Genomic DNA, 14,089 nt, shown 5'->3' with positions numbered 1-14,089 from the left:
GTGCGCACATCCGGGATTGTAGCAATCCTACGGTGAAACCAGACAGATAGGGCCGAAACCTGTACCTTCAAAGAAGCAAGGCGAAGCCCATGATCTAGTCCCGCTTGCAGGAAGGCGAGAATCCGAGACAGACGAAACTCCCGCGGTGCATAACCTCTCGGTCGACACCACTGGAAGAACGTATGCCACACGCGATGGTATATCCTCGCGGAAGACGGTTTCCGAGCTCGTAACATGGTACGCACCACAGAGCTGGAAAACCCCCGGGACCTCAGCATGGCCGTCTCAACAGCCACGCCGTCAAAGACAGCCGAGTCAGGTCCGGGTGAAGGCAAGGACCCTGAGACAGAAGGTCCGGTCGTAACGGCAACCGCAGAGGACTGTCCACGGACAGACCCTGAAGGTCTGAGAACCAGTGCCGTCTGGGCCACGCGGGAGCTATCAACAGGAGCGTCCCTCCTTCCTGTTTGAATTTCCGGATTACCCGTGGAAGAAGGGAGACCGGAGGGAACAGGTATGCGAACCGGAACGTCCACCGGACGGACAGAGCATCCACCAGAGACGCCCCTTCGTCTCTTGTGCGAGACCCGTACACCGGCAACTTGTTGTTGTGCCGGGACGCCATGAGGTCGATTTCTGGAAGACCCCACCTGTCCACCAGTAGTTGAAAAACGTCTGGGTGCAGGGACCATTCCCCCGGATGAACGTCCTGGCGACTTAGAAAGTCCGCCTCCCAATTTAGCACTCCCGGGATGAAGACCGCTGATATGGCCGGAAGATTGCGCTCCGCCCAAACCAGGATCCGAGAGACCTCTACGAGAGCCGCCCGACTGAGAGTTCCTCCTTGCCTGTTTATGTAGGCCACGGTGGTAGCGTTGTCCGACTGGACCTGCACCGGGCGACCCTGGAGAAACCGCTGTGCCTGCTGGAGAGCATTGAAGACCGCACGGAGTTCCAAGATATTTATTGGAAGCTCCGCTTCTGTCGGCGTCCACCTGCCCTGGAACAAGTGTGGACCCGAAACTGCTCCCCAGCCCCGAAGACTGGCGTCCGTTGTCAACAGGACCCAATTTGGAATCCAGAACGGACGTCCCTTGTTGAGGTGGGTCGTCTGTAACCACCACGCAAGGGACAGGCGAACCTCTGGGGTGAGCACAATCGTCTGGGACTTCAGAGACTGAGGCAGCCCGTTCCACTTGGACAGGATCAGGTGCTGCAGAGGTCTGGAGTGAAACTGGGCGTATTCCACCATGTCGAACACCGACACCATGGAGCCCAGTAACCTCATCGCCGAGTGTAAGGACACCCGGCGGCTGTGCAGACAACTGCGCACCCTTGACTCTAAAGCAGAGATCTTGTCCTCCGTCACGAAGACCCTTTGCTGTCCCGAGTCCAATAAGGCTCCAAGATGCAGAATCCTCCGAGACGGGATTAGAGTGGACTTCTGCCAGTTGATTAGCCAGCCGTGCCGTTGCAGCAGTGCAATGGTCAGGTCCAAGTGGCGTAACAGGAGCTCTGGAGATCCTGCCACCAATAACAGGTCGTCCAAATACGGCAACATGCGGACTCCCTGCAGCCGCAGAGAAGCCGCCATGACCGCCATCACCTTGGTGAAAACACGTGGTGCTGTTGCCAGGCCAAAAGGTAACGCCCGAAACTGGAAGTGGTCGCTCCGGATTGCAAACCTGAGGAACTGTTGATGGCGCAAAAGAATAGGGACATGCAGGTAAGCGTCCTGTATGTCCAATGACACCATGTAGTCCCCAGGTTCCAGCGCCAGAATGATGGACCGTAGGGTCTCCATCCGAAACTTCGGGACCCGCAAAGACTTGTTGAGTGCTTTGAGGTTGAGAATCGGACGATATGACCCATTGGGTTTCTGTACCAAAAATAGATTTGAATAGAAACCCTGGCCCCTCTGGGAGAATGGAACAGGCACTATAACTCCAGCCTGGAGCATAGTGTGCAATACCTTCCGCAGCTCCGTAGCCTTGTTCCGGTCTGATGGTAGACCCATGGTGAAGAATCGAGCCGGGGGTCTGTGCCGGAAGGAGAGGGCGTATCCGTGGGAAACCACCTCCAGAACCCAAATGTCTGTCGTAGTGGTCGACCAACACTGGGCGAACTGTAGCAGGCGGCCTCCCACCCTGGGATCCCCCAAAGGGAGGCCCGGACCGTCAGGCCGCAGGCTGGTCATCTGGCTTGGGGGCCGGACGTCTGGTACTCCATGCCTGCTTCCGGGGCTTGACCGATTTCTTAGGGCCAGCCTGTCGAGGAAACGACTGTGGTTTGGGCCTGCCCTGGGCCCTAGATGACCGAAAGGACGATGGTCCAGAACCAGAAGGAGCAGCGGCCGACGGGAGACAAGCAGATTTGGCTGCCGCCAGCGTGGCCACAATCTTATCCAGATCCGGACCGAAGAGAACTTCTCCGGTAAACGGCAACGCTTCCAGACCTTTCTTGGAATCTGCGTCCGCCTTCCAGGATCGCAGCCACAAGGTGCGACGAGCAGCTACCGCTGCTGAAGAAATTCTAGACGCCAGAGTTCTAATGTCTAGAGCCGCCTCGTTGATGTAGGTGGCCGAATCACGGAGATTGCCAATCAACTCCGCCTGTTCGGCCGGACAGTCGGATTCAAAAGAAGCCTCTAATGAATCCGCCCAGCGCTCCATCGCTCTGGCAACCCAGCAAATGGCCATAGCCGGCCGTGCTGCCCCCCCCTGCAAGGGAATAAGCGGACTTCAGGCAGATTTCTACCTTGCGGTCCGTAGCATCCTTAAGGGAGGACATGGATGGCTTCGGCAATGTGGCACTACGGACAAGACGGGTCACGTGAGAATCCACCTGTGGAGGATATTCCCACTTAGCAAAATAATTATCCGCGAACGGATAAGCCACCGCCAGGCGTCTCTGCGGCTGGTATCTTTTGCCAGGTTGTTTCCACGCCTCCTCTAAATGGTCCACCAACTGACCCGAAAGAGGAAAGACTGTGGCATCGCCCTTCACATCTTTGAAAAAGGCATACTTAGATTTAGCCGCTGGGGGAACTTCGTCCTCAATCACCAAGGCTGTGCGGACCGCCCGAATAAGTCCAGGAATATATACTTTGGACTTAGCATCAGCGTCCTTAGTATGGAGAGGTTCCTGATCGTAAGGATCCAGAATCTCCCCATCATCAGACGTCCCTTCGTCATCCTCATAAGGAGCGGACAGAGACGCCACCGGCCTTTTATGAGGCCGCATCACAGACTCCCCTTGCAACACATCCGACAAGTGCTGTACAGAACTCATCAGGGAGTTAACCCACGTTGGCTCCTGAGAACCCGGGAGCGGGGAAATAGGGAGACTGTGGGGTACCACCAATTGTCGTGGGAACCCCTGCATGGGTGACGACACCACAGACTGCTGGGACAAACCCATTGGAGTAAACGCGGGCTGCGGAGCTAACTGGCCCACTAAAGCTGTTAACGCCTGAGCGAAACAAGCCCAGGGCGGCTCCTGTACCGGTGCTGTAACCGTAATAGGCCGCGCCATGGACAAACACTGCCGGCAAAGGCTCTCCGCGCTACCCTCCCCCTCCGCTAACGGTACTTTGCACGTGGTACACTGTAGCCGGAGGGGAAAATCACTTTCAGACATGATGGCACCACGTATGTGACCTCTCTCACCAATTAAGTATTAAATAGGCGAGAGACCACCCTGCAGCACCGCACCGCAAGGGCTTTAGCAGAAAGAACAGGGACAGTAATAAAGCTGACAGTTTAGAGAAGAAAAGTTACAGGCAGCGCTAGCACAGTCACATACAATGCAGAGAAATAACAATTCCTGCACTAACAGCGCTGATCACTCAACTACACAGACACAGGGCCTGGTAGGACACAGCGCTGCATACACAGCGGAGGAGAGGTATGCGGGGGGACCCAGACCACGATGCTTCCGTCCAGCGCTTCCAGTAGCGTTCACCATGCGTTCTGGAGAAGATGGCCGCCGAGGAGCAGAGAGGAGGCTGGCCTGGGGGAGGAGCGCTGCCACAGGACCAGTCGGCAGCATGCAGAGAGGGCTGTGTGCAGCGGGGGAGGCGCCGGCTGTGAGACAGGGAAGGCGCGCTCCCCTGGCATGCATTTAACCCCTGGGACGCCGCAGCGCTACCGCTCTGCTGCGGTCCGCTGTCCCAGGGGGTAGTGGAAAGCGCAGGTTGGTCGCCTGGCTCCACCGCTGCAGCCAGTCCCCAGGGAGCCCCCTGCCTGGGGACTTAGGACCATGTGACCAGCGGGGACCCACCGCGGGACCCCGCTGCTTACCTTTGTCCCCCTTGGATCCGGCCATGGTCCGGAACATCTGGGGTCACCGCTAGCTGTGACCCCAGATGCTCACCAGCATCCCCGGATCGGTACCGGCGTTCTGGTACCGGCGGGGGTGTAGGGAAGACAGCATGGACGTCAGGACTGACTGTCCATGCTGTACATCCAGATGTGCAGCCACAGCTGCACTGAAGAAAGCTTCAGGGGCTCTTCTAGTCCCCACTCCGACAGGTGCACCCGACGCCGGCCGGGCACCAAACTAAACTGAGGTGCCTTGGCTCGGGGGCGGGGTATAGGAGGGGGACCCTAGTGCATCCTGGGAGGCTGAAAAGCTTAACTCTATGGTGCCCAGCGACTGACGTCACACCTATACCCCAAGGTATCCTGTGGAACCCTATGGACCCTGAAGTAGAAAATATATATTAAAAAAAATAAGTATTATTGCTAAACTTTTACTTTTGTGTGATATACAGCCTGAACTCAAGATAAATCATGTCAATTCCAGAAAAACAAATAAGACATTTAAGAAAATAAGTGAATTACACAAACCTACAATACACTAGTTCTGTGGTTCCCAAACGCAGTCCTCAAGGCTCCCCAACAGTTCATGTTTTAGAGATATCCATGGTTAAGCACAGGTAATTAAATCAAATTGACTGATGTACTAATTAAATCACCTGTGCTCAACCATGGATATCACTAAAACCTGAACTGTCGGGGAGCCGTGAGGACGTGATAGGGAACCTCTGCACTAATTGCATAAGTGCTCATAAAGTTATTTGTAGTTTTTTATTTTCGTCCTAAAAAAAAAAAAAATAGTGTGTTTTTACTTGATGTTTGTTGATTGCAAGATCGCATTAGTGAGGAAAAGGCCTGGTACAGGATACCAGTGCTGGGATCCCGGCGGTCAGAATGTTGACACCGGAATCCCAACAGGGTTAGGATACTGGCACCTATCGGTAGGTATCTTAACCCTTCCACTCCCTCCCTGCTGCCTAACCCTGCCCCCTTAGTGCTTAAGCCTAACCATGGTACCCCCCCCCCTCTTCCCCTGAAGCCTAACCCTATACTCCCCCTAACCCCTCAACTTACCAACTGGATGCCGGCGGTCGAGCTTCTGACTGGTGTCGGTGGAGATTCCGGCACCAGCATCTCTACAGCCGGGTTTTCAGCCAGCTCCCCTGTCATGATATATCTCATGTTCAGGCTTAAAGGGCCTGATTTATAGCTGTACGCAGGGGCGTATCTACCCATTGGCCAGGATGTCACCCGCCAGGGGTGCCGACCAAAGGGGGGGCGCCATCCGGCAGTGCCACCAGCAGCCAAGGGGTGGACTACCGGCACCACAAGTGTAGGGCAGACCGCAGAGAGAGAGAGAGAGGTCTGCCCTGCACAGTTTACAAACACATAGGCTGTGGTTAGGGAAGGGTTAAGGTGCGTATCCACTAGCAGATAGTGGAACGACAGTACGATTACAGCATTGTAAATCGTAGTCGTTCCTCTTCCCCTGCAGTGCCTACGATGAACGATATGTCGTTCAGTGTAGGCACCCGCCCTCATCACTGATAAGGACAGATTGATCAGCACGTTCAGGCGATGATTGATGTCGAAAACGACCAGCAGAAGCATGCATCACTGGTCATTTTCATGTCCCAATTCATGCCCGATTAATGAGCGATTGCACAATTACGATGTCGTAATCGTGCAATCATTCTTTAATATCTGCTAGTGGATACCCGGCTTTAGGGTTAGGCTGCAGTTAGTGAAAGGTTTGTTATAGCAGCCAGCAATGAGAGTCAGACAGACTCTCATTGGCTGCTGCTTTGTCCACGGAGGGAGCCGGCTGGAGCTCATTCATGGGCGCCGTCTTCCGGCTCCCCCCGCAGCGGGTGATGGAAGAGACGTTATGACGTCTCTCCCATAGTGCAAAAAAAGAGCCGGGACTCGGAGCGAACAGCGGCGGTCGCGTCAGGAGCGGGGATCGGGTAAGTTTTATTTATTTTTTTCGAGTGCGTGTGTGTAAGCCTGGCACAGCATGGGGGGGGCTGTATAGGGGCTGCTATTGAGGGCACTTTATGGGGGGTTGCCCGCTACTGGGAGCACTGTATGGGGGGGGCCACTACTGGGGCACTATATTGGGGGGGGTGGCCGCTACTGGGGGCACTTTATAGGGGGGACTACTACTGGTGGCAGTATATAGGGTGGACTACTACTGGGGGCACTGTATCGGGGGGACTACTAGTGGGGGCAATGCAGCATAGGGGGGACTACTACTGGGGGCAATGCAGCATAGGGGGGGGATTACTACTGGGGCACTGTACAGGGGGACTACTACTGGGGGCAATGCAGCATAGGGGGGGATTACTACTGGGGCACTGTACAGGAGGACTACTACTGGGGCAATGCAGCATAGGAGGGATTACTACTGGGGGAACTGCATGGGGGGGGTGAGGGGGGCACCAGTCCATTACATTGCCTGGGGCGCTTGGATCCCTAGATACACCACTGGCTGTACGCAAAACCGATGGTTTTACAGTGTCATCTCATCCAAAAGCTACAATCCCCAAGTCTCCAGGTCAGTCTTAGCCTCATTCTCATCTTACTTATAAAGTCGTTCTTTCAGAGTTCGCTTCACTTGATCCACACCTCCCCTATCATTTGGAGTAATATAAGGATCAGTCATGGGTACTCTATTTTCTATCTCTCCTGGGAAACTAATAAGCTCTTTCAGAACCCAGTATTATCTGTATGTGGCTTGTTTTGACTTTCCTCCTGCAATCCACTGTGTACCAGACCCAGCTTGATGATCATTCTTTGTACCTGCACCAGCTCGACCACATCTGGAGGCACGGCATCTGCAAAGCCCAAATCCCCATGCAGGGGTCACTGGTGAAGATCAGAGATTCACCACGGAAGCACCAGCCTTCACAATCGTTTACTGATGTTATATACAGTAAATATAGCAGGTAGGTCCCAGAGCTGATCTAAGCTACAGCCATCTCTAGCTGCTGCTTGCATGCATTGTGATGTCACAGTGCAGGTCACAGCCCTATATAAAGGATGCCCCAGCTACTGGCAGCCATTTTGTGGCTATAGTCATCTCTAGCTGCTGCCTGCATGTATTGTGATGTCACAATGCAGGCCACAGCCCTATATAAAGGATGCCCAGCTACTGGCAGCCATTTTGTGGTGACATTGTGTCCTACATTGATACTCTTGAGTAGTTCCTGCTTTATATAAGCGACTTTAGATAATACTGATAGGGACTTTGGATTACATCTTCCAATAAGGTCCTGAACAGCAACATCTTCAGAAAGAGAATGAGTAACATCTTCAGGTAAGGACTACAGAACAAACATTGGCCTGTCACCCTTAACCCTTCAGACATCACTCTTATCTGCAGTATTTAATTTAGAAACAATGGATAAAGCAATGTATTCATTTGATATGACGCTGCATGACTTAAGATGGGTACACACTTGTCCAAACCTCTGGGGATCCAACTCCAGACCAGACTGTTGACACAATACTACTGGAGACCTGGATGCAGATTCAACACCCAGTATTTGCCTCCACACCTGTCCCATTGTGTAGCAGATCTCAGATCTGTATCTGCTGAAAAGATTGTGTCACTGTACACACACTTCCAATCTTTGGCAGACCAGCTGCCACTCACAGGCAAGGGGCGTGACTACAGTAGGTGCAGGGATTTGCGGCTGTTGCAGGGCCACCTCTGTGAGCTGGTCCTCTCCTCTCAGTGTGTCTGCAGATATATCTGTGCACTGAACGACCATCATCTGCTTCTGTCTGCGGGTCCAGCTGGCTGGGGGGGCGTGTCCTGCCCCCCTCCACCAGGGCCTCTGCTGCATTTGTACGGGCGGTCGGCAGACCGCCCATACACACTGCCGATGGACAGATATATCTGCCATCGGACGTGCAGCAGAGCCGACGCGATATGTCTGTGAACGACTTTGTTCACAGACAATCGCTGATATACACTGGCCGGGGGCACCAGAGATATTGGCCGTCAGTGTGTACCCAGCTTTAGATTGCCATCTCCTGAGCCCAGGCTTGTCTATGGTCACCAGAGTGCTGCTGCAGGACGTCTGCTGTCACTGTCCCAGCCGTCTCTCCTCACTGACTAGTGAATCATAACCTTATCATATACATTCCCTATCAGACTCTCCTCCTCTTTACAATCCTTCAAACGGGCTCTCAAGACCAACTACTTCATCAAAGCCTTCCAGCACCCATCCTAACTTGCTGCAACATGCTCCTTCCTCCGTTTACCCCATCTGTGTCACACCTGTTTGTCTGCCCCTACCATTTAGACGAGCAGGGCCTCTACCCTCTTGTGCTTCTCCTTACTTTACTTTCGCCTACTTCTTACCCCCCTCCAGGGCACCTAACACTTGGTTGCTTACGCTCTGTTGCATTATCTATGTACTATGGTCACTAATGTAGCAATGTATATTATCCATGTCCTTGACCTATTTTGTACTGTAAGTCAGTTGTCAAATTATTTGTTTATGTACTTTGTAAGGCGCTGCGGAACACTTGTGGCGCCATATAAATAAAGGATAATAATAATAATAACATAAACTAAATATATATATAATATATATAGAATTTGTTTATAATATTTACGATACGCTAATCACCATTTAATCCTGCATTTTAGCTAAATATATACATACATGTCAAAATGGATAAACTGCTAAATAATTTGCACAGGGAGGGGGGGTCCCCCCTGTGGAAATTTTGCTATAGGGCCCCCATATGTCTTGCTGCGCCCCTGGGTTTTCCAATATGAAACAACTTGTATCTGAGCTTAGTGGGACCCCCAGTGACAAGGGGCTGATACCGGTATGCAGTCGGGAAGCCGGCGGACCTAATCTCGACAGCTGGCTTACCGACTGTCATATCCCGGCAAGGGTCTAAAGACAGGCGTCGATATGCCAACGCCTGTCAGACATACAACGGGAGCCCGACATCCCGATCGAATGGAAGCCAGGCGCAGATAGCCGCGGGGTGGGGGGGGGGGAGGGGGAGGGTTAGGTTTAGGGTTCCCGTGGGGGACTTAGGGTTAGGCACCCCCGCAGGAGGTTAGGTTTAGGCTAGGGGGATGGGGGGGTTAGTGTTAGACCCCCGGGGGGGGACATAGGGTTAGGCACCCCCCTGGGTGACTTAGGTTTAGGCGGCGGGGAAGGGGGAGTTAGGGTTAGGCACCCCTAAGGGAGGGTTAGGGGGTAAAAATAGGTTAGTATATACTTACCTTAGACGATCGGGATTTCCTCCTCTGCCGGGATGCCGCTGACGGGATTCCAACCGCCGGACATGGGTCTGGCGGTAAATCATAGCGATTCCCTGATACCCCATGGTGGTCTCTGCAACAGCAGCAGTGTTATAGCTAGTGACCTCCCCCCCCCCAAAGCCAGCAGAGTTTCCCCTTATAACTTTACATTACAAGCCCCTGTTACCGAGTGACAGGATGTATCACAACTATTGCTCAGAAGGACACCCAGCAGCCATGGTGATGACGGGGACAGAGACCCTCCCTCATGCCCAGGTCTGGCTCATCCCTTCCATGCTGCTCCCCATCCTGGTGCGGCCTACACACCTCCCCGTGCAGCGTTCAGGGCTTGCAGCGTTCCTGTGGGCGGCGCCATTGCCGGGACCTCCGCAGAGCGCCCTAACATCCGGGTCCCCGCACAGTACTCACCCACTGACAGGACCCCCCGCAGTCACACTCCGCAGTCAGCGCAGCTCCAGCTGTCCCTCAGTCGGGGTTGCATGCCTGGAACCCGTGAAAGTCACACACCGGTGGGGGGTGTTCAGACCTTCGCTGCATCGAGCGCTAGCCGGCTGCCTGCGCACCTCCCCCCCGCCCTCGCTGTGATCATGGTATGCTCCACCAGAAGAAAAAAAACGCTCCTGCCACGCCTCATGCTGACGGCAACGTCCAATATTGTTGCCGGACACGCCCACGTATAACAATAACAAACCCTGATTTGTTTCTTGTGTCACGTGAGCCGCGGGCCATTGGCCGAAGCTGTTTCCAGCCAGCGAATCAGCGTGAGAAGGCTCCTCCCCTGACAGGTGACCCGGAAGCGAGGCGGGGGCTGGTTGGCTGGTCCCGTGACCGATGCCCGGAGCTCTGCTCGGATGCCGGGATAAGGAGGAGGCAGTGAGCCGGGGACACAGCCCCGATCCCCCCCTGGAGATGGCGCAGCAGCAGCCGGGCCTCCCGGAGCTGCTTTCAGACTACAGCGACTTCGGGCGGCCCCAGCTCATTCGAGACGTCCTGCGCTCCCCGCCGGTGGACTCCCGGGTGCTGGGCAGCCCGGACCGCAGACACCTGTTCCTGTGGCTCCCACCTCGGAGGCGGCTGCTGTCCTTCCCGCGGCTGCCTGCCGCCCACCACCCGACCCCTCCCGGGGCCTGCCTGGAGCGCAGCTGGCCGGCCCCCTCCCCGACCCTGTGCGGGCTGCTCTTCCCTCGGTGCCCTGGGCAGGACTGGCTGCTGGCCCTGGTGTGGCAAGACGGCCGGGCCGAGGTGTGGTGTCCTCCCCGGGGGACAGCCTCTAGCCAGGCCTGGGAGCTGCTGCAATCGCTGGAGCTGTGTAACAGCCCCCGGGCCCGGGTGTGCTCCGTGTGCTGCAGCGGGGATGGGGAGCTGGTGTGGTGCGAGGAGAGACCCCCATCCCGGCCCCAGGACTCCTCCAGCCCACTCACCTACTGCATCTGCCGGAGAGCCCTCAGGGTGTGCGGCCAGCGGGTGACCCTGGGCGGCATGAAGATCGTCCTCCATCACAGCCCCCGGTACTCCCTACTCTGCTCCCACCGACACGGGGTCTTCATGGTGCCCGCCAATGCCGGCCCTCACCCCCTCCTGGTCTATTCCCCGGTGGAAGATGCAATCACCACAGTTACCGTCCCCGAGGGAGCCATCTGCAGTACGTGCCTGGCCGAGGGTGAGGTGGACTATAAAAAGCTGGTGGCGGAGTACGTGGGGTTCCTGGCGCGTCGGACACCGTTGGTCGTGCTGCACTCTGTGGTCACCGAGGCTGGCCATCTCTTGCTGGCGACCACCGACCACCGGATATATCTGATTCATGAGAACGGAGCTGTCCGGCACATATTTGACATGGAAACTGGCGTCGCCGCCGATAGATCGCATATCAAGATGCATTTATTTGGGGGCACATTGGCATGTGCCGTGGATACAGCTCTGTACCTCGTCGGCGTTCACACTGGGAGACTGGTGGGCAAGCAGCTATGGAACGTGGATGAGCTGTTTTTTGCGACTGTGTTGGATACGGAAGACGCCCAGCTCCTGACTAAAACCGGCGTTTATAAGATCTGCTGCTCTGCCAGCATGGAGGAGGATGGCCGGTCCGAGTCAGTGCAGCTCGAGATGGTCTATGAAGAGGCCTGCAAGTACTACCAGAGGAGAAGTCTGAGTAACGCCAAGCTCACTGTGCAGGCGGTTAAGAAGGAAGGGATGTTCCAGGCTCCGATTATTCTGTCCGCCATACTCAGTAGCTACCAGAAAAACAGCCTGTCCAAGGATCAGCAGAAATACGCAGAGCTGCTAAGCAATATGAACAATGAACTGCAGGCCTTTATTAGTCTCGAACTTCTCAAAGCGTGCATCGTCAACGCCTCCGACGCGGATCTTGAGGAGCGTTGTGAGGAGTTGGTGGATCATGAGGTCACCCGCCTTCTTCAGATGGATTTGGACAGAGAAAGCTTAGTGTATATAAACTCCCTGTTCAGCACGTTCCCCAAGGCTGCCTGGATGTCTGTGACAAATAACTTTCACTTTCAGCAGAGCAATGATGGCAAGCTTATAGTCAGGGCCACCGCTGACCTCTGGAAAAAGGTCCTGAGCACCCTTCCTCCAGAATCCAGGGACAGCTCTCATAATGGAGTCTATCCCCTGTTTGAGGTAATCTGTCGGTCTCTGTGTACGTATAAACCGAAGTGGCTCCCTGTTTTTGTTCAGCACGCCCAGGATTGCTCGAGCCTCTGCTGGAACTTTTCCACCAAAGATACCTGCGAGGGTGTGCCGCTGTATAAAAGGGCCTTGTCCGTCCTGCATAAAATCAAAGCAAACACTAATACTGACCTGGAGGTCCAGCTTCTGCTGGGCAGCGGGAGGCCCCAGGCCATCATACAAGCTATTCATATATTGATCGGTCTCCAGCATTGGTCAAGGGTTATGGAGGAAACTCAAAGGTTCTCTCAACTGAGTCCACTTATCACAAAGGACATCTTCATTACACTTCTTGTAGAATTTGTGAAAAACCGACACTTGGATTCCTACGTCAACCAGCTTTGTGAGATCTGCCCTGAAGGGATGACCGCTTCGGACATCTTACGCATTGTCCTTCAGAACATGCCCAAAGCCCAGACAGATCCTCCTCCGTTTTCCAATGATGGAGTACATTTCACTGTAGGTTTGCTCAAACCACTCTTAAATAAAGTATTACAAAGCCAGGTCGGGAAAGATGAGACTTTTACAACCCAAACTTTTCCTCCGGTTACCCCACTGCGGACAAACAAATCTGTAGCACAGCTTCCTTTAGTAAACGGGGGCAACCTGTCTCCCACCGACATCTATGCTACTAATTCATCAGAAATTGCTGCTTTCTCTACTGTATCAAAATAATATAACTGAGGTTCTGTTTGTTTTTTTTTTCTGAAGTACGTTCTGTGGTGGTAGGGACTCTGTTTTATTAACACTCTGCTTTTCTTGTATTTAAGTCCAGTATTATGTCTTCCATTTACGTTTTTTTTTTTTCAACCTGCAACTCACTTCAGCCCATCTCAGTGATTCGGCCACGTTATTTACTTTATAGTTTCTTTGTGGTTTTACTGTTGTAGTGTGATATATACAGTATTATGACCGAGGGAGACCTAGTATCGGCCTCTCTTCTCACCCGCCCCTGTAAGTAAATATCAGTACATGCTACAAATATGAGTTTGAGGTAGTAATTGTATCTATATTTATTAAACAAGCTCAGAACACATACTCTTCTATGTTACTGGTGTATGGGATAAGAGCACCAGTTGTAATGTTTGCCAGCCAGTTAGAAACGCACATTTTTGCCTACTGAAATGAGAAGTGTATCCCTCTTATGGATAAATTAATGCATTCTCTATTACGCTAAGCACTTTTTTCCATATTGCAGTGTTTTACAGTGTTAACAGAAATAAATGATTTTAATTGTAAAACTCCATTTCTATTTTGTCATAAGGAAACCTGTTCAGTAGACGAAGGGTAGACCTAGTGCCAGAGGCGGTCGGAGGATGCAAATGGTCGCTCAGAAACTGGGCGGCCGCTTGCATCCTGACCGGCTGCCTCTGTTTCTGTCGTTAGGCTGTGGGTTTACACCCACAGCTCTAACGGCCGCTAGGGTGATGGTCGCGATGGTCAGAGACCATTGGGGCTTACGTCGAGACCCTAGGGTAGGGTCTCACTTGTCGTAAGCCCCGGAGAACTTCTGGCTCTGTCAGAGCCGGAAACTCTCCACTGACATCACTAGTGATGTCAGTGGGGCCTCCCCCAAATGGTAGGCGTTCCCATGGGAACGCCTCCGTTTGGGCTACCGCCACCCCGGCCCGCCTTCCAAACGGGGCGAGCTGTCAATCAACATTGACAGCTCGCCCCCTTTGGAAAGAGACCCGCTACGACCGGCGCTGTCGGTCGTAGCGGGTCTCGCATGTGCACGAAGGAGCCGGCTCCCTCGTGCGCATGCGCACTTGACAAACATCGAGGCGGT

At 53.8% G+C, this 14,089-nt stretch overlaps 2 protein-coding genes across 6 annotated transcripts in view; one reads left to right on the top strand and one right to left on the bottom strand.

Moving 5' to 3' along the window:
- Window positions 1-10,243, bottom strand: part of ARMH3 (armadillo like helical domain containing 3) — a 154,842-nt gene extending 144,599 nt beyond the window's left edge. For 2 of the 5 annotated variants that reach the window (XM_088449983.1, XM_088449982.1), the window contains exon 1: window positions 10,024-10,243. The gene's annotated coding sequence lies outside the window, so the exon portion shown is untranslated. The other 3 variants (XM_088449984.1, XM_088449986.1, XM_088449985.1) reach the window with 3 other exon arrangements.
- Window positions 10,244-10,367: 124 nt separating this feature from the next.
- Window positions 10,368-13,110, top strand: HPS6 (HPS6 biogenesis of lysosomal organelles complex 2 subunit 3). Its single transcript, XM_088449981.1, has one exon. The coding sequence runs from the start codon at window positions 10,447-10,449 to the stop codon at window positions 12,973-12,975; it is 2,529 nt and encodes an 842-aa protein (XP_088306107.1). The 5' UTR covers window positions 10,368-10,446; the 3' UTR covers window positions 12,976-13,110.
- Window positions 13,111-14,089: the final 979 nt, after the last annotated feature.

The sequence above is a fragment of the Taudactylus pleione genome, unplaced genomic scaffold (assembly GCF_031769625.1).
Source record: "Taudactylus pleione unplaced genomic scaffold, aTauple2 ptg000502l, whole genome shotgun sequence".
NCBI lineage: Eukaryota > Metazoa > Chordata > Amphibia > Anura > Myobatrachidae > Taudactylus > Taudactylus pleione.
This window is presented reverse-complemented; position numbering and strand designations above follow the sequence as displayed.

Excerpts from the sequence above, each read along its gene's own strand:
- HPS6 (XM_088449981.1), top strand. The coding sequence starts at position 10,447 with ATGCCCGGAGCTCTGCTCGGATGCCGGGATAAGGAGGAGGCAGTGAGC.